The 20,252-nt window shown below is 37.3% G+C and overlaps 1 protein-coding gene across 1 annotated transcript in view; it reads left to right on the forward strand.

Annotated features, from left to right (window-relative positions):
- The window catches only part of LOC115220281 (nuclear pore complex protein Nup205), a 222,260-nt gene that overhangs the window by 127,993 nt on the left and 74,015 nt on the right, over positions 1 to 20,252 (forward strand). Inside the window, exons 15-21 of the mRNA XM_029790391.2 lie at positions 721 to 903; positions 7,308 to 7,365; positions 10,222 to 10,411; positions 10,517 to 10,637; positions 13,692 to 13,776; positions 14,322 to 14,477; positions 17,707 to 17,952. Coding sequence (XP_029646251.1) covers positions 721 to 903; positions 7,308 to 7,365; positions 10,222 to 10,411; positions 10,517 to 10,637; positions 13,692 to 13,776; positions 14,322 to 14,477; positions 17,707 to 17,952 — 1,039 coding nt within the window. The remainder of the gene's footprint in view (positions 1 to 720; positions 904 to 7,307; positions 7,366 to 10,221; positions 10,412 to 10,516; positions 10,638 to 13,691; positions 13,777 to 14,321; positions 14,478 to 17,706; positions 17,953 to 20,252) is intronic.

Genomic DNA, 20,252 nt, shown 5'->3' on the forward strand with positions numbered 1-20,252 from the left:
CAACAGCAGATATCACAGAAGTCTTGGCATGCTTGTTGGTCTCTCTCTGAATGTTACTCCAGACACAGTAGTCTAGAGGGTTTAAATCAACAGAGCTAGAAACCCAAATGTTAGGAGTAACATGATCCTGAAAATGTTCAGCCATCCACTCCTGCAGACTGTGTGAGAGAGAACAGTGTCTTGTTGGGACAGGTATGGCCTTCCCCAAGCAACTCTTTCAATCCAGAGTTTGACAGCCGTCTCCATTGTCTCAAAGTAGACTGCTGCATTAACCCTAAGACCTTGCAGGGAAATGTGAGGATGTATGACATGCCTCTCATTATTCACAACTCTCAAGACCATCACATATGGTGGGAACTTCATGTGTGTAGTAGTGGAGGTACTTCAGTGGGGGCTGGTGCAGTGCCATCTGTCTTCCTCCTGTTCACTTTTTTTTTTATTTTGGATAAAGTTCTTTTCATCTGAGAAAAACTGGAGTATGCCATTCTCCTCAGGGTACTTCAGTTTGTTCGCAAAGCTCTTTAACTAGATCACTTGATTCTCCTGAGTCTTATCGGACATGAACTATCCTCTTCTCCTTACATAGGATATGTACCTGATGTCTTTGTGCACTTCACATCTAATCATTAACTCTAACTTATTATTTTGTTAATTACATTCTATAAATTAAATATATGTTTGATTACTTGTGTTAATTTTTCTCTTTTGTTTTATTTCTAGTGGGATGTTGCTATTAGAGTGGTGGAAATTCTTTACAAGATATTATGTGAACATAAAATTCAGCCAGAACATTTTATTGGAGAATCTCAGATAGGACAAGGAGAAAATATGGCTATGCTGAATAGGCTACCTGGACATGTTTTGCTAATTCTAATGCTCAATGATTCAGGACTACTACAAATGGTATGTTGAATTAGGTTAAGAAAACCAAAATATATTAATTTTTTTCTTTTCAACAACTTTATATAAACTCTGATTCTTGATATATTGCTAGATTGTCATGATAACTCATTGATCTTCTGAATTTCTCACTTCTCATTTTCCAAAAACTAATCCCACAACATCCAATATTGTTTATGTAACATGCAACTTCTAGACAGTCATTTGGTCATTCAATGGCTTTCATTTAACCTTTTTATTGCCAACCTGCCTATAGATGCCCACGTATTTTAAAAGCTTATATCACTAACTTCCCTATATATGCCCAAAACAGCCTATTGATATTTACATGAAAAATTCAGTGCAAATCTTGTTAGTAAAGTTTTGAAATTACATTATTTTACTATGTAAACAACCAGTATCCAACATTATTTAGGGTGTGAATTTTTTCCAAATTTTTTCTACACTAATTTTTTCCAAATTTTTCTACACTAATTTTCTTTTTAATAATGATGCAAAATGGATGTCAGTTTTGTATTGTCAAGAAGTGTATCAGAATTTGAAGTATTTTTAGTAGAAAACATGGAGAAATTAAATGAAATTTACAATGAACCTAAAAAGCCCATGGTGTGTGATTATGAATGGGATATTTCAGTTTCCAGAAGTGAAACCAGTGATTCCAACAATAGCCAGAAAGAAAAATGGATTTGCACTTGAATGGAGTAAAAGTTTGAAAACTGTGGTTCTTAAAGATTTTTCTGAAGAGATTGGAACTAGTCACAGTATTTTCCAGGAAAGAAAGCTATTAGTTTGTTGATAAAAATTACTGTGGAAACAAATTGTTATGCAGAATATAAACAAAGATATGAAACAGATAGTTTTTGCAATTAATATTGTTATGGTGGGTAAGTAAGCTTCTCAGAATTACAAACAACTGGAGCAGCAATGAATCTTTTGGAGATCACTATGTTTCCAGTATTATAACAAGGCCTTGGTTTTTAACACAGTGTCTGCATGTAAGAGACACTTGAAGTTCATCAGTACATGGAGAACTGATCTTTGATGTTTTATTTGAAATAAGACCCTTCATTAACTATGTTCAAAATACATATGAAACATTGTACAGACCAGGGAGAGATCTCTCTCTTAAAGGTATGGTGGGTTATAAAGGTTGAGTATGTTTCTGACAGTAGATGCTCTGAAAGCCAACAAAATGGAGGAGCAAAGTTTGAAAGATTTGTGAAGCAAATCGATTTTCTTATGGGGAAAAGAGACTGAAATGTAAGCCATGTGGTTTGGGATTCATCACACCCTTACCATAACCAGGGCTATATATTATCTCTTTATTTTTTAGTTCAGTCAAACTTGGGGTGGATTTAGAAGCTGGGTCAGCATATACATATACCACAGTTGTTGCAAGTATGAAAAGGATGCTGTTGGATATTGAAAAAAAAAAAATGCTAAAGGAGGTGAAATAATCCAACGTCAGAAAAGAAACTTGCTAGTTACCACATACAGAGATAAGAGGCAACTCAATTTTCTACCTACATCTGCACAACAACGTGTGGATGAAAATGGCACCCCTTTCGTTTCAGCTGATCTCCATAAATTCGAAACAATTGAGGGTCACTGAATGGCAATTCTGTGAATGCCTTCATCAAAAAAAGGAAAGATTCCAGTGGACAAGTTAGTTGAAACAACCTTCAAGATTGCATTCTGCAAAATTGTATTATGTAGAGTGGGGTGTTTTACAAGTTTCCATGATAGAAATATTGTGGTGTGTGTGTGTGTAATAACCTAATTCAGGAATCCAGCCAGTCACCTGGTAATCATACTATGAATTTGGTAGCCACACTAGCCAGATTTACTACTTTCTCACCAGGAAGCAATATATATGGTTACTCATAAATGTAAAGACCATCCCTGGTGAACTATGTATCCCTCAGTGTAGGTTAATCATTAGTGACTTCAGTCTTCAGGCTAGAAGGATTCCATGAAGCAGACCAGTCTGGAAAAAGAAGGATTTGGTAACTTTGAATAATCAGAGATTTAGAGATGTCCTAATGGAAGCATTTAAAGTGAAGGAAGAGGAGTTACAGACATAGAGGACAACTGGAAGTTCCTATGGGACAACTTACTGAGAGCCACAGACCACGTTTGTGGCTGGTTCAAAATCCCAACCAGATCTAGAGTGAGATGGTGGTGGAAGGACTGGAAGGGTGGTGATAGCTGAGAACTATATTAGTTAGCTTGAAGAGACTGGTATATCTAGTCTGAGGAGAAGCAGAAAGAAAGAAGTTTGCCAGTGCTCTGCTGTGTGAGGACCACAGGTGTTTCAGATTGCAAGATAGTATCAGAGAAAATCATGATGTTTTAGAAGAGAAGTGCATTTGCATAGATGATGGCTCATTTGCAGTTAGTGATTCTGCAAAGAAAGAGCATTGGAAAGGCTGCTAAATGTAGAGAATGCATGGGAGAAAGAGAGTTTGCCTAACATGAATCCATCAGAGGGACTGGCTACCTGAATTAACAGTAGCTTAGATAAAGCAATTAAGGATATCAAGACAGGGAAAGCACTTGGTTCATCAGGAATTACTGCTGAGATGCTTAAAATATCTGATGGAGGCGGGATAAGGCCTGGTTACCCATGTAGTTAATCAGGTTGTCAACAAGGCAGCTATACCAAATGGTTGATGTAGCAGCATTATAGTCAACTGTTACGAAGATAAAGGTGATGCTTTGACTGAAATAATTACAGAGGTACCAAATTGCTGAACCTGGCATTGAAAGTTATAAACGGGGAGTTATCCTAGATGAGATGCAGTTTGGTTTTGTGCCAGGAAGAAGCACTACTGATGCTATCTTCCTGGTAAGGCAACGAGATACTTAGTTGTAAATAAACCTTTGCATTTGGCTTTGTTGACATGGAGAAAGCCTTTGATAGGGTTCCCTACTCTCTTGTGAGCAATGCAGAAGCTAGGGATAAATGAGTGGGTGGTGACAGCTGTAAAAGTCAGTAAGGTAAAAGTTGCCAATGAGTATAGCAAGGAATTTAGTGTACAAGTAGGAGTCCACCAGGGATTGGTTCTTAGCCTTATCTTGTTTATCATTGTCCTCTTGGCCATTATAGAGGAATTTAAGACTGGCTGCCCTTGGGAGCTCCTCCTCTATGCTGATGACCTTGTTCTTATTGTTGAATCACTACCACAACTAGAGAAGAAATTTCAGGTATGGAAGCACAGTCTGGAATCAAAGAGCCTGAGAGTTAATTTAGTAAAGACTAAAGTCCTAGTAAGTAAGAAAACAGACAAGTCACTGATCCCTTCAGGTAGATGGCTCTGCTTGATATGTAGAAAAGGTGTCAAGAGAAACTCCATACAGTATACTCAGTGCAAGCTATGGACACATAAGAGGTGCAGCAGTACCAGGAATTTAACAGAGAAAGTAGTCTTTGTGTCAGATGTGCCAGTTGAAGGAATGCACAGAAAATGGACTCCTTCAAATGTCCAGGAGGATGCTTAGAAAGTAGTAGATAGTTTCCATACCTTGGTGAGCAAGTTAGCAGTGGAAGAAGTAGTTCTGAAAGCATAGTTGCCAAAATGACGGGCTGGGATAAGTTCAGAAAGCTACTACCTTTGTTGATAACAAAGGGCCTCTCCCTCAGAGTGAAAGGCACATTGTGATGATACCTGTGTACAAACAGCCACACTACATGGCAATAAGACTACTGAGGACATGTGAAGACTTGAAAGAAACGAGGCCAGCATGCTCTGCTGGATGGGTTATGCCAGTGTGCATGTAGCACAGTGAAAAGGACCTACAAGAAGCACTGGGTATAAGAAGCATCATATGTAGTATGCAGGAGAAAAGACTGTGTTAGAATGGTCATATGATGTATATAGATGAGGACAACTGCATAAAGAAGTACCAATCCCTAAATGTGGAGGACATGTGAAGAGAGACATGTGACAGGGGTAGATCCTGGGACGAGAAAGTACCTGCATACTTTAGGCCTCACGGAGGAGGTAACAAGGGACTGAAACTTCATGTAATTTGCTGTACTTGAGAAGCTATGTCAAGCTAAGTAAAATCGTGGCCATCCACACATACAGGCATGTCCTCTATGGCCATAACCCTTCCCCCCTTCACAACCACACACATACACACACACTCTGCAGGCCCCTCCAGTTTCTTCTCAGCATCACTTGCTATCTTCCTTCACACATGGCAAATCTCCTCTATCCCCTCTGTATCCCCCACCTCCCTGTTCCTACTGGTAAGCCTGTTCTCTCTCTCTTGACTGTCTGTCTTTTTTTCTCTCTCTCTCTCTCTCTCTCCTGCCTCCCTCGGCCCCTCTAAGGAGGGGCCGAGGGAGGCAGGATAGCCAAGGATAGCTACTAGGATAGCCAAGTATCTCTTCTGTACTCAAGCATGGCTTTGTCTCTCTCTCTTTCACACCTCTCTCCACTTGTCCTACTGGGGTAGCCAAGTATCTCTTCTGTAGTAAGACAGTTATCCCTGATTTTTTATCATATTTCATCCACTCACCTGGCACGTAACCACTTCTCTTAGTTCCTCTCTCTCTCTCAGCTGAGACGTCCTAGTCTTGCAAGCCACTTTGTAACCGTGCAGGCATTGGTGATGTGTCAAATGCACTTTTGCTGACTCCACATAAAAGACACCCATGCCAACGCCACATAAGTACTTATACTGGCACCATGTAAGGAGTACCTGTGCCAGTGGCATATGAAGACACCCAGTATGCTCTGTAAAGTGTTTGGTGTTAGGGAGTGAATCCAGTAATGGAAACTGTACCAAAACAAACTGGTGCAGCCCTTTTGCTTGCCAGATCTTGTCAAACTGTTCATCCCATGCCATCATGGAGAATGAACATTAAATGATGATGATATATATCTGTGATTTGATTTTATAAAAGACTTTTTCAAATTTACCTTGTTTATATTTTTCTTTTACTTGTAATTTACCTGATAAGTGAGTGACAAATTTTTATCAGTTTGTATTGTGAATCATTATTATATGTTTCTGAGTATTATGTATATGTGTGAGTTTATTTCATTTTGTGGATGATATGTTTATTCCATTTTTTAAATTTCTTCCTTGCGTCACCTGTGCATTTTTAAGTTCAACTGATAATCCAGTAATCTGAACAATTCTTTTATATTTAAATTTTGTTGTATATCCAATGTTAAATGTCCCATTTTCTAGTTGAATTCACCTGTAATTATAGTCACTTCAAGACAAATGTTATGCAGCAGATTTGTTAAATTGTGTTCTGCAAATCACATTGATAAATAAACATTACAAGTTTTGTTGAAAATTGATGTTTGGTAGCAGGCAAAATGACCATTGGATATGTTTTGTTCTTACTGTACCTCATATACAAGGCATGATCAGAGTTGAAAAGTAAATGTTTACCTTTTCGTTAGCACATTTCTAATTGAAATGCCATATATTTCAATTAAATGTTTATAAAAGTGCACATTTTAGCTGATTTTGTAAAGTAACTGTAACTTTATTATGTAAGTGGTGTATAGAGCACAACTTAACAAATGATGCTTTTATCTGTTGCCGTATTTTATCTTGAAACTACTGTAATCTTTATATATAAAACTGTAGTTGTGTGAGTGTCTGTCCCCTTCGATTTAGATTCCTAACTACTCCCACATTTTGCGGTGCAGTTTAACCAAAAGCGAGTATCTTATAGTCATGATTCATATTGAGCCCTTCTGGGTATTAGTGTGTGTCTACGATTTAAAAAAAAATTACCATCATTTTTCCGCATTTTTAATCCATTTTTCGCTCGGTTTTATATAAGGGAAGTGACTCTCTAAAATTGCTTATATAGTTATTTCCCTTATAAACCCGAGCAACGCCGGGCCATACTACTAGTTACATATACAAGCAAAATCTGCAAAGTTACTGAAATTTTGATTAAATATTGATTTCACATTTTGGCACAAGGCCAGCAATTTCAAGGGAGAGGATAAGTCAATTACATTGACCCCAGTGCTCAAATAATACTTATTTTATGAATGCCCAAAGAGATGAAAGGCTAAGTCAACCTTGGCATGTAAAATGAGTTGCCAATGTGCTCCAGAGGCTATTATATAATTTTATGTTAGTTTAACTATATTACTTAACTGTATCATCATTATTCATCTTCCACTTTTCCATGCTTGCACCAGACAGAATTTGTTAAGGCTGATTTTTCTACAGCTGGCTGCCTTCCTTGTCGCCAACAGGAAAATGAACAGCTTTACATGTCAGACAAATGGACTCATAATCATTATTGGGTGTCTAAACTAGGGTACACACAAACACACAATGGATTCCTTTCAGTTTCCACCTACTGAATTATCTCAACAAAACTGCATGTTAGTTTTTTTCTTTTTAAATATCTTTTATAGATTCTCAAGATATTGAATGATTCCCTAGTGCAGTTTGCAACATATGTGGACTTTCCTGGTGAGTTTATTTTTAAAATTATTTTTATTTAAATTACTTGTAAATTGTTTTAGTATAATTTCATAAACTAGTACAAATAGCTTAATTTGTTAACATTACTATGTTTCTCTCTATGTGCGAAGTTTAGCCAAAATTGAAGCTACAACACTTTTTCATAATAGAATAGTTCTTATTTGTGAAGACATGTATTTGTTAAAATAGAGTGCAAATGCAACTATTCTCAGCTTTCTGTGTAATGTTGTCTATGTTATGTGCCCTCAATTTGCTGGCTCATAATCACTCTACTTGTAAATCTGAACCAAGTGTCTCCAAGTACCATTTAGACTGGGTACACTCTGCTTGAATGAGATCCAGACTTTAGAAGGCAAGTTGCAAATTTTCTTATGGAATTTGATTTAATTTTCATGAATACTTTTCCACTTCTAGTATCAATGTGACAAAATAAATTTTAAAACTACTCACATAAGCTGTGGTTGTTTTGTAAGAAGCTTGCTTCTCAACCACATGGTTCTGGATTCAGTCCCACTGCGTGGCACCTTGGGCAAGTGTCTTCTACTATAGCCTTGGGCCAACCAAAGCCTTGTGAGTGGATTTGGTAGATGGAAACTGACCCAAGACTTGGACCCACGGCACAATTATTTCACCGCAATTGGCCCCGCTCTCTTTAACATTGCACCAAAACCCATTAAAGCAGAAACCGATGCCATAAAGTTCAAGAAGTCTTTGGACAAATTCCTTAAAAAAATCCTAGGTAAACCTCCTACACCTGGATATGTACCTGCAAACAATAACTCTCTCCTTGAGTGGACCATGTTGTTTGATTCCTGATTTGAATGACCTTGCCAGGTGGTGCTATTAAGTTAGACATGGCCAGGGCCAATACTGGCTGAAACATATCAAAGTGTGTATATACATATATGTGTGTATATATACACTTTGATGGCCTTGCTCAATCTGTAGTAGAGGCGTAGGTAGAAACTCTATAAGATGTACCCAGTGTAAGCTATGGACACATAAGGTGCTGTAATATCAAAGGAAGGCTAATGGGGAAGATAGTTTTTGTATGTGGCAGATGCTTGGGAGCAATAAACTCTGAAAATGCACAGAGAACAACTTCCACCACATTCCAGGGAGGAGAACTAGAAATAGTTCATAGCTTCTGTTACCTAGGTGACCAAGTCAGTAGCGGAGGAGGGTGCTCTGAAAGTGTTGCTGCTAGAATAAGAATAGCTTGGGCAAAGTTCAGAGAGCTCTTACCTCTGCTGGTGACAAAGGGCCTCTCGCTCAGAGTAAAAGGTAGACTGTATGACGCATGTGTACGAACAGCCATGCTACACGGCAGTGAAACATGGGCTGTGACTGCTGAGGAATGAAGCCAGTATGATCCGATGAATGTGTAATGTCAGTGTGCATACTCAACAGAGTGTAAGTACCTTGAGAGTAATATTGGACCTAAGAAGCATTAGATGTGGTGTGCAAGAGAGACAACTGTGCTGGTATGGTCATGTGGCGAGAATGGATGAGGATAGCTGTGTGAAAAAGTGCCACACCCTAGCCATTGAGGGAACCTGTGGAAGAGGTAGACCCAGGAAGACCTGGGATGAAGTGGTGAAGCACGACCTTTGAACTTTAGGCTTCACCAAGGAAATGATTAGTGACCGAGACTTTTGGAAATATGCTGTGCTCGAGAAGACCCGGCAAGCCAAATGAGACCATAATCTCGTGGCCTATGCCAGGGGTGTAACCAGCCCGCTTATGCGTAACTTTTCCTTCTTTGGTCACTAAAACTCTGCTTGTGAAGACCTGTTGAGCCAAGTGAAATCAAAATCGATGACTGGCGTCTGTGCTAGCAGGGTGCAAAGAGCACCATACGAGTGTGATCGTTGACAGAGTGACTAACCGGCTTCCATGCCAGTGGCACATAAAAGCAACCATTCGAGTGTGATCGTTACCAGCATCGCTTTACTGGCACTTGAGCCCTATGCTAGTAGGGTGTTAAGAGCACCATCCGAGCGTGATCGTTGTCAGAGTGGCTACCTGGCCTCCGTGCCAGTGGCACGTAAAAGACACCATTTGAGTGTGATCGTTACCTGCATTGCCCTACTGGCACCTGTGCCGGTGGAATGTGTAAAAGATTTGAGCGAGGTTGTTGCCAGTACCGCCTGACTGGCCCTGTGCTGGTGGCTCGTTAAAGCACCCACTACACTTTCGGGATGGCTGGCATTAGGAAGGGCACCCAGCTGTAGAAACTCTGCCAGATCAAGATTGAAGCCTGGTTCGCCAGCCCTCAATCAAATCGTTCAACCCATGCTAGCATGGAAAGCGGACGTTAAACGATGATGATGTGTGTGTGTGTGTGTGTCTGTGTTTATTTCCCCACCATCACTTGACAACCGATGTTGGTGTGTTTACGTCCCCATAATGACCGATAGGATAAATACTAGGCTTACAAAGAGTATGTCCTGGGGTCGATTTGTTTGAATAGAAGTCTGTGCTCCAGCATGGCCTCAGTCAAATGCCTGAAACAAGTAAAAGAGTAAAACATAGGGTATAAACTCAGAAATTTTTGTTGTTTTTATTGATCATTGTAATTATTAGGCTTCAATTGTTCATTGCACAGTTGTCCATTAGAGGGGTTATACCCTATAAAATACTTTATTGGTAAATATAATATTTTACTGATGGTTATTTTATGGTGTATTGATGGAAATAGCACAGTTGTGTAGGATGCAACACAGAAGAAATACCATAAAATATACTCTATAATTATTAATCACTTGTATGATTTGTATTATTTTAGTATTATTTTCATATAAACAACTTCTTTAAAATATTAATCTTTGTTTCGAATTACAGGCAGAGCATCTCTTGAGAAAGCATGCCTCTATTGTTTGCGTATGATAGAGATTACTTTGGAGAAAGAAGATGCATTTTTGGCTGCAATTCGAGAATCTGGGTCATCAATTGTTGTTGTCTGTTTAGACAGGCTGATGCGTGGAGTGAACCCAGCTACAGGGAAACCTGACCATTTTGTTAACATTGCCAAGTGAGCTAAGATTTTCTTTTATAATAATATTTCTTCTAATTAATTGTCTGTATATAAAAATGAAATCATAAAAATAAATTGCTTTCATGTTCTTTCTGTTTTAAGGTTTGTCATTTATAACAACCAGTTATATCAACATGCATTATCAGCTATAAAGATCCTTTTCCTGGTGTGTCGGTCAGTTTCAGTACAATCTGACTTAGTTGCTATGTTCACAGAAAATGAGGTAATGAATAATTTGTCTTCAGTTTTGTGCTTTTTTTCAAAATTAAACAATTTCTTTTATAAGATTGTTTGAGGAGATAACATAGTTAGACTGGTGAGTTTGACATTATTGATGTTTGAATCTCTGTGGGTAGATGTGTAGGAAAAACTTGAACGAAATGGAACTCAAGAAAGGAAGAACTGAGCAAAATGTTTTGTGTTAGGCATGGGAAGTGAAACTGTTGGGAGTGGTGAGGATAAGAAGCAGTTATGTTGATTTGATGTAAGTGGTAAAGGTGGTGATGTAGGTATGCGGTTAGCTAATTCAGAAGAGTAGAGGTATTTTAATAGTAATAGAAGGGGTAATGAGGAATTAGTATTCACATTTTGTCTATTTCTAATCTAGGTACCAGGTGGTCATGGATGTGCTAGAAACAACTGCTAAATCTCCCTTAAACCGCTCACCTTTTCATGGGATTTTTCTTTTTCTTTTTTCACTAAAAGGGCTTCTATTGTTTTAAGTGTGTAATGAGTGTGTGTGTGGGGGGGGGGGAAGGCCAAAATCAGCCACAAATTTTCCCAGTTTATTTTTTCATGAAAAGTTTCCTTGTGTCGCTTCCAAGGTTGTGGAGACCAAAAAAAAAAAGAGCATCCTGATCCGAAACTCCACCATGTTTAATAGTCCATAAAAATTTTATTCAAGTGCTAAAACTCAAATTCCTGTATCTTGTTCTTTTGGATTTAGCTAGGTCTGAAAACACTGCAAAATTGACTTTTTATTACATATAGCAAAATAATCTTTACAAAAATATTTTAAATATTACCAAAACAAGAAAAGTTTCTTGGAGAACATGAAAAAAAAAAAGGCAACTTCTTTACCATGGACACTATTAATTTGTGTAATTTGAAGATGATTATCACTTCAGTTTCAAAGATATGACATTACACATATGGTTAATTATTCATGTAGGCCAATTATGCAAAATTTCAACCCAATTCGCTTACCATTCAAACAGTCATATTTCCTGAAATATTCATCCAAATTTCACAAATGAGGTACCAAACTGTTTCTTTTTGGATGTTCTCCAATGAAAAGTACAGTAGAATTTACATTTAAATATTTTCCAAAATTCTGGAAGGGAAAACTAGATATTCACCAAATCTTCATAGTTTTCAGATTTGTTGTTGTTCAAAAACTTCTGTGAATGTTACCCTGTTATTTTTTCAGTAGGTTTAACTAATTTATAAACCAAGCTCATCTTTAATTAACCTTCTTATCTTAAGCCCTTCAAAAATAGTTGTAATTTCTCTTGATTTTGACCAGGAAATTGTCCCCATAGATATTTGAAAGAGTCACCTACCTTACCTAAAACTTTAAGAAATTATACTGGTAGCCTGATGTTTCCTGGTTTTACTGAATGTTTGTGATGTTTTCCAATACTAAAATCTCTTCTTTCTGGTCATCCCTTTGTTTTCATATAACATATCATCATCTTTTAATGGTGGGTGGATTTAAAAACATAACTTCTTTGCTTGCCAAGCAATATACAATATACTTTCAAATCTCCACATTACGGCCAACTGTTTGAAGTGTTTGAACTTATTCAGTGCCACTTTCATTGTTTTATAACATAAATGCTTTCTTTCTCTATGCTGCTTGATGATGGTGTAGGTATTTGTCTTTATTATTTATTTATTACCTTACTATCTTGTTCTCTGGTTCTTTTGCTAGATTATAAATGAATGGTTGTGGCATATATGCTTTCTAAGAAATTAACTTGACTTTCATCATGTAGTGTTATAGATGCAATTTTTATTTTAAATTATTAGAATGGACTAGATCAAAAGCATAAATACCATTGGTAATTTTCCTAACATGCCAAAAATGAGTAATTACATATTTCTGGTCTTAGCAACTGATGTTGATGTGTTAATCTAAAACTGATATTACATTTGGAATTAGTGCTATAAAATTAACTTAGATGAAAGCAAAATTGTTGCAGACCAGTGTAGTTCGTAATTTTATGAATTTCATGAGCACTTTTGGTGAAAAAGACTAATTATGGTGTACTCTATACATAATCGTGAGTATTCCCCCCCCCCCCCCACAGAGCTTTATTTATTGAAATACTAACACATAGAATACTGCTTTCAAATATTTAATGAATCATATGAGGGTGGGCTGAAAAGTTCATAGGCTGGCTATGGAGGAGTGGTGCTTGAGCTGTGACATCTTGTATGCATTAATTTCAACCCTTGTTAAAAACTGGAATGTTTCTTTCCAGGTTGATCTGACATATGACAGTTCAATGAAAACTTCAAAAGTAACTAGTAGCAACTCTTGTAAGAGCTTAGCCCCTAAAGGCATTCATGCTAGCATGGTTTCCAGATTAGAGGATGATACTCCAGTTTCATCACTGGTGCAAAAGTGGGGAGCTGAATTTCGGAGGGGAAGCGAGATTCTTGAAGATTACCCATGGTCTGGACATCCTGCATCTGCCATTACCAAGGAAAACATTGACCATATTCTCCTTATGATGATGGATGAAAAGTGAATGACTATAAATCAAATAACTAATGTTATTAGCATATCCCGTGAGAGAGTTGAAAATATTCTGCTCAATGAACTTGGCATGACAAAGGTTTCTGCTTAGTGAGTGCCATAACTTCTGACACCTGATCAAAAGTGCACCAGGCTGATCACATCAGGGGAAAATTTGATATTGTTTGTAGCAGATCCAGCTAGATTCATTGAATGTTTCCTAAACCAGGATGAGTGTTGGCTTTATCACTTTTAGCCAGAGACAAAGAGACAATCCATGCAGTGGAAACAACCTTCCTTATCTGCTCTAAAGAAAGCCAAGGTTGTTTCATCTGCAGGGAAGTCGATGGCCTCGGTTTTGGGGGATGCAAAAGGCATTGTGTTTATTGACTGTCTTCAAAAGGGCCGCACCATCAATGGAAAGTACTATGCCAACTTAAAATTGATAAGTGAATAGCCTGGTCCATTGCTGATCTAAATTATGTTATATTCTATTAAATTGTATATTATTTATATTCTACTTAAACAACCCAGATCATTCAAAGAGAATTACTTCAAGGATTTGTTGAGTGTATGGAGAATGAAGAAGAAGAAGAAGTTGCTCCTACAGAAGGTCAAAGTAAGTTTTCATTTTCTGTTTTTTCTGATTGTAGTTCACATTTTATTGATAACTCTATGTAGACTTAACTATTGGACGAAGTTGAAGTACTTGATTTTAATACGAGAGGAGTTATGTAGTCTTCTATAAGTTTCTCTGTCGTGTTGCTTTTCACATCCCCACATCTTTAGAATTGTAGGAATTTTTGTGCAAAAGTATTAGAGATGTAAGAAGTCATTTGTATGCTTAGGTTTTTTGGAGCTTTTTGTAGTATTCATATCAAACATTTTAGAGATATCAAATATTTTTATCACAGGCTTCTCTGAAGTTGTTTCTTAGCCCCAGTTATTACTTTCACATATCTTAATCCTTCCATCCACCAACAATGTTTAGAAAATGAAGTTGCAACAGAGATTTAAAATGCATCTTACCTTCCCTGGGGTATTTAACTTCTTCATTTTTTTTTTAAGGAGTGTGACTCTATAAAGAACTTTGGTATTTCTTAATTGAAGTTTCTTTCTGCTTTCTGTTTATGGAAACTAACTTCACTTTTCCTTTAATTTCAGAATTTCTCAACATGCTAGAAATTCGTAACACGATGCGTAAACATTTGATGCAACTGTTAATCAACTCTTTAGATTACCCTGCACCAAATGTTGCCCTTTTCCTCTTGGGATTTGAACTCAGAAAGCCAGTTGAGAAAACCAACCTTCAAGATCCTGGTAAGCTCTACTTATATTTCTGTGATTTTTATCAAATTTCAATTTCCCTGTAAAATTAATTACATTTATTATATTCTGAGGAGGTTGGACGTGGCTTGTATATTGACCTTTGGTGATGTACTGTGCTTGTGTAGACATGTCAAGCCAAGTGAGACCATAGTTGTGGCCGATGCCAGTGTCTAGTTATTGGCACCCATGCCAGTGGCACGTAAAAAACACCCACTACACTCTTGGTGTGGTTGGCATTAGGAAGGGCATCCAGCTGTAGAAACCTTGCCAAATTAGATCGGAACCTGGTGTAGTGATCTGCTTTCAGTCAAACCATCCAACCCATGTCAGCATGGAAAATGGATGTTAAATGATGATGATGATTATGAGGCAATGAATTTATGAGTTAGAAGAAGAAAATGAAGACAAAAGAGTCTGTACCCATCAGGGCAAACATAATTGAACCTGGTTATCCATTTTTAACCTTCTAAACACTAGACACAAGATACCGCATAACATGAAATGAGATTACTAACCTCCCACTCAGCCCTGCTCTATCTTGTGATGGCTAAAGGACATGGTGAATGATCCTCATGACCCTCTCTCAATGCTGCTGAACTGGTGTTTTGAAAGAGGGGGGAAGAATCAACCCAATACTTGTGTTCTATTTATTAAACCTCTAAGAATGAAAAGCAAAGAATTCAAACTCAGAACACAAGGATGTGAAATAATTTCTGTACAGCATTTGTCCAATGTTCTGGCCATTCTTCTCATCAACCAGCTTAATTTTGTGTATTCTGTACTTTAAAAATGATGGAGTGGTTACCACTTGGATGTCTGCTGGATCAGGGCTGTCCTACATTAAATGATGATAATTAAAAGCAGCATCCGTAATGTAACCAGCCTCAAATACCAGTGAATTGATCACCTCTGATTGTAGATATGCACATGTTAAGGAACAAACAAATATGAAATTGAAATATATGAATCTGAATTTGAAAGAGCTCTTTTGAACAAGGAAATCTTGAAGTTTGACCCCACTGCCTGGACTTTGGAGTAATGATTGTTAATGGTTTGCAAGATATTGGCCAAACCAAGAAGGAAATGCAGCAAGTCTGACCCATTTTAATAAAGTTTTAAATATACTTTAGGATTATTATTAAATTTAGCTGCCAGAATTCTATAATGGGAAAAATGTGACACCCAAGAAATAACTATATTCTAAAATTTTTATCCAATTGCCAAAGATCTCTTAGTACTTGTGCAGTTCATGAGAAATCTATGACCTTGTTGCTACATGTCTTGCAATTGATGGAAAATCACTTTGTGTTTTTCCCTTTCTTTTTCCAGCAGCTCCATAAATCTTCTGTCTTACATCCCTTAGTGAAGGTGTGTGGCTTAGTGGTTAGGGTAATCAATTCACAATTAGAAGGTCGTGAGTTTGATTCCCTTTGATGCATTGTGTCCTTCAGCAAGACACTTTATTTCACATTGCTCCAGTCCACTCAGCTGGCAAAAATGAGTAGTACCTGTAATTCAAAGGGGGCCAGCCATGTCACATTCTGTGTCGCACTGAATCTCCCTGAGAACCACATTAATGGTACGTGTGTCTGTGGAGTGCTCGGCCACTTGCACATTTATCTCGCAAGCAGGCTGTTCTGTTGATCGGATCAACTGGAACCCTCGTCGTCATAACCGACGGAGTGCCATATCACATATTAATTATCTTTTGCTCTAATGAATTTTTAGCAAAAGCAATATTCTTGATATTTGGCATGTAAATTTCTCAGCAAAGTTACTTGTTAGACTGCTTCGTAGTTGTATGAATCAATTAGATGCTTTCCAATATATATGTTATTAATTCTGTTGTACCTTGTGGATTCAATTATGTTTTACACTCCCTTCCATTAAACAACCTTGCTGCTGTTACCCTATCGGCACATAACAAAGCTGGCCAGTATGACCTAGCAGTTTGTATCACACTTTCACTTAATGTTTTAGGTGCTTGTATAGTTGTGAGCAGATGTAGATACTATCAGCTGTACCTCCTTTGATCCAGCAGACATCAAGAACGTGGTGGCTGTAGTGATAAAGTACTGCACTGCAGTTGGCTGATACTCATTTCCAGCTGAGTAGAAAAAAGCAATGTGCCTCGCTTGTGGACTCAACATATCACTCACTCACGGAATAGGGTCCCTACACTCTAACTCAAGGTCAGATGCTCTTCTGAATATGCAGCTACCTTCCAGTCCTTTTTAGCCTTGGGTATGAGTAGTGAACAAATTGGAAGAGTGTGACAAAAGCTCAAAACTAAGAATCAAATAAATGATGAAGAGATGAAGCATGATCAAAATCAATGTATAAGTGTTTTTTATTTGCAAAACACACAATTTTAAACTATAACAATATCTGCACACCCTAACATTATAGGATAATAAGTCTTGTTAAACATTTTGATTTCAAATATATGCTTAATATCTGCAGAGAGCAAAAGAAGGTTCAATGATTTACAAAACGATGAGGAGAATTAAGTCATAAAACAAGAGAGTTAATAGATTTGCAATTATAATATATTACCATCCTTTTGACTTTTATTCTTTCCCTGCTGGCTTCAGTTGAGTCTTATTCTGTGGCCAGATTCCTCTATTGCAACCAACATTTACCTGTTTTTCAAGTGAACTGTTTCTAATTTGCCTCACATTTACAAGCAACAAAGCTGCTGAGTTACAGGAGACACATCATCATCATTGTTCACTGTCAAATGTGAAAACATGGAGATAAATATTTGCACATGTGTACACACACACACACACACACACCAGTATATGTGCACATGCACACACACATACACATGCACACACACATACACATGCACACACACACATACACACATAAATATGGCAGGCTTCAGTCTCATTTTCATCTACCAACACAAGCCTAGGGCTTGATTAGAAGGCACAAGGTCCTACACTCTGGGATAGAAGCTAAAACCACATACTTGCAAAGCCAACTTTGTGTCCCTGTAGCCTTGCCTGCACCTGATAATATGTATCAATTGTTGCAGCTGCTACTGTTTTTCATTCCACATGGAATAAAATGCACCTTTTTCCACTTGTATACTGAGACTAATTGAATTAAATTTTAAACTATTTTAATTTTGGCATTTCTTAATTGAAACATTATAGCATTTAAAACTACTGGTTATTTTATTTTCCTAACTAATTGTATTAACAACCTTCAGGTGTTCTTGGATGTCCCCGAACTTGTCTCCATTCATTGATAACTATTCTGAATCGTGGTGTTGGAAGCCGCACAGGACCTCGGTGTTTGACTTTCACCCCACAACTTGCTGAGTTAGCTTACCATCTACTTTATGTGCTATGTGCAAACAAAGAAACCTCCCCACCAACAATGCGCTACCTGAGAACTGTGCATGATTTTTTCTATCGGCAACTTAAACATCTTCCATTTATTGGAGAATCATCCAGTAAGAAATTATCTTTTTATCTTGTGTGTGTGTTGTATATCTTATTAAATCTCACCTGTAAATTAATTAAAGCTGGGAGTATTTTTGTTTAGTTCATAATATGCTTGTTAGATCATAGGTTCATACACCTTGTCAGATATAGCATTGTGTTTGCAGCTGCATTCTCTGTTTTGTTTGTTTGTTTGTTTTTTGTTACATTTGAAAACTTGTAGAAGACAACCTTCTTAAAAATCATATCATATTTTTCAAGAATGCTTACAGTGCTTCCATGTTTAAACTGGCAAGGGAAAAAAAATTAATGTTAAATAAATATTGGATGAGATATTTTGAAATGTGAAAGATTTAGAGAATCTATTTACACTGCATAGATGCTGTTTTATATTGTCATGAATGAAGCTTGTAGAATCACATCTTACATGATCACTTATAGTCAGCACATGCATCACCTAATTCAATTAATTTTGTCATGATTTACTCGATATTGACTGATTTTGTTTTAGTTTGTCAATATTTTTATCGTAAGCTTTTAATGTATAACATGAAAATTTATTCTTTTCCGTATATAATTATGATTCATTGGTTAACAATACTGAGTAAATAATTTTCTGGAAACTGTAAAGGGAACAAATAAACTAATATAGCTCATTTTCCACTTTTATTACACTCAATTTTACCAATATAGGACATCACTTACAAAAATTTCTATACTGGCATGCAATTAGAAACTGAAGAAGCTCATGCAGAGGAAAGGAAAAGTCTAAAAAAGATGCAATAAAGAATTGGTACTCTATAGGCCAGAAGTGAGGGTGCTTAAGAACCAAGATGGGCTCATAGTGAAGACAAAGAGAAGAGGGAAAACCTTCCACATGATAATTTTTAAATCATCAATGAAGTCCATTCTCCACTGTCTCAAATTTTGGAAAAGGTGCCACCTATTCTGGTTTGTGAAATTAAAAATACCCCCAAGCTGAAGAGACCAAACAAAGCCTCAGGAAAAGATGTTATGACTACAGAGATGTTAAGATGTGAAGGTGAAGAGCTTTGAGAATTCCTTGTTCTATGCTTCAGTTGCCATCTGAAGGTGGGTAAAATACCCTCGTTGTGGAAAGAGTTGATACCATCTTGCTTCATAAGAAAGGCAATAAAGAAGATTCAAGAAGCTATTACCCCACATGCCTCTTGTCTCATCTCTATAAACTGTTTACAAAGGTTATGGTTACCAGAACATTGAGATATCTCAATGACCAGCTGCTGAGAAAGAAAACAAGTTTCTGTAAGAACTACAGCATTGTGGATCACATATTCACTCTAACACAACATATAGAATGAGTGAAAGAATACAAGGTGCATTCCTTTGGTCCACTACAAAAAGATTGGGAATGGCATCAAACCAAGAAATACCATCTTTTCCAAATTCTCCACTGTATGTTTAGAAATGGTCATTGGCAATAATGATTAGATGAATAGACTGAACATCAATGGCAAGCTACTGACACACCTCCAATTCATTTCTGAAACAACAGATCAGCTGATCAGAAATGATGATGGTTGTTGTGATGAGAAATAGACTGGACCCCCTTGTGAGAAATAGACTGGACCAAGCAATTATAAATAGTAGCAGTTGGAGTGAAGTTTGTCTGTTACAGTTGAGTTTGCAGTGAAATTGGAAGGTTGGCTGCTATTTCATTTGGAATATTGATTGTTGGATCATTATGTCATTATTACAGCTGCATCATTATCTTGTTTATTGTTACAACACTGGTACAATGTATCAAAACTGTCACAATATCTGAGCAGTTCTATGACACTGGAGATGGAGGATACAACATTTGGCAATGAGGGTTTTGAAGCTCACATAAGTTGTTTAACAATTTGTTCGTGATACAACTTGTTAAACGATGGAAGACCTATTAGCTTCCATAATACAATTGTAAAAGCAACAACAAGAACAGTAGCATTGGGCTGCAGGAGCAGCAGGCTGAGGAGCAGCAGGCTGAGGAGCAGCAGGCTGAGGAGAAACAAGTGCAGGACGAGTTACAGTTTGGTTCATTAGGGATTGAATGTAACATGGGTATAGAATACCTAATATGCAGAACTTTCAGGACTCAGTTTCTTTGAGTCTTCTCAAGAGTTTCAAATTTTGGAGATGGGGCTAAGTTGATTATATTAACTCCAGTACTCAACTGGTACTTATTTTATTGACCCCAAGTGGATGAAAGATAAAGTCAGCCTCAATGGAATTTGATCTCAGAGGATAAAGATGGAGCAAATGACCCACCATTGCTTGTCACTACCTTACC

The sequence above is a fragment of the Octopus sinensis genome, linkage group LG16, assembly GCF_006345805.1.
Source record: "Octopus sinensis linkage group LG16, ASM634580v1, whole genome shotgun sequence".
Classification (NCBI taxonomy): domain Eukaryota; kingdom Metazoa; phylum Mollusca; class Cephalopoda; order Octopoda; family Octopodidae; genus Octopus; species Octopus sinensis.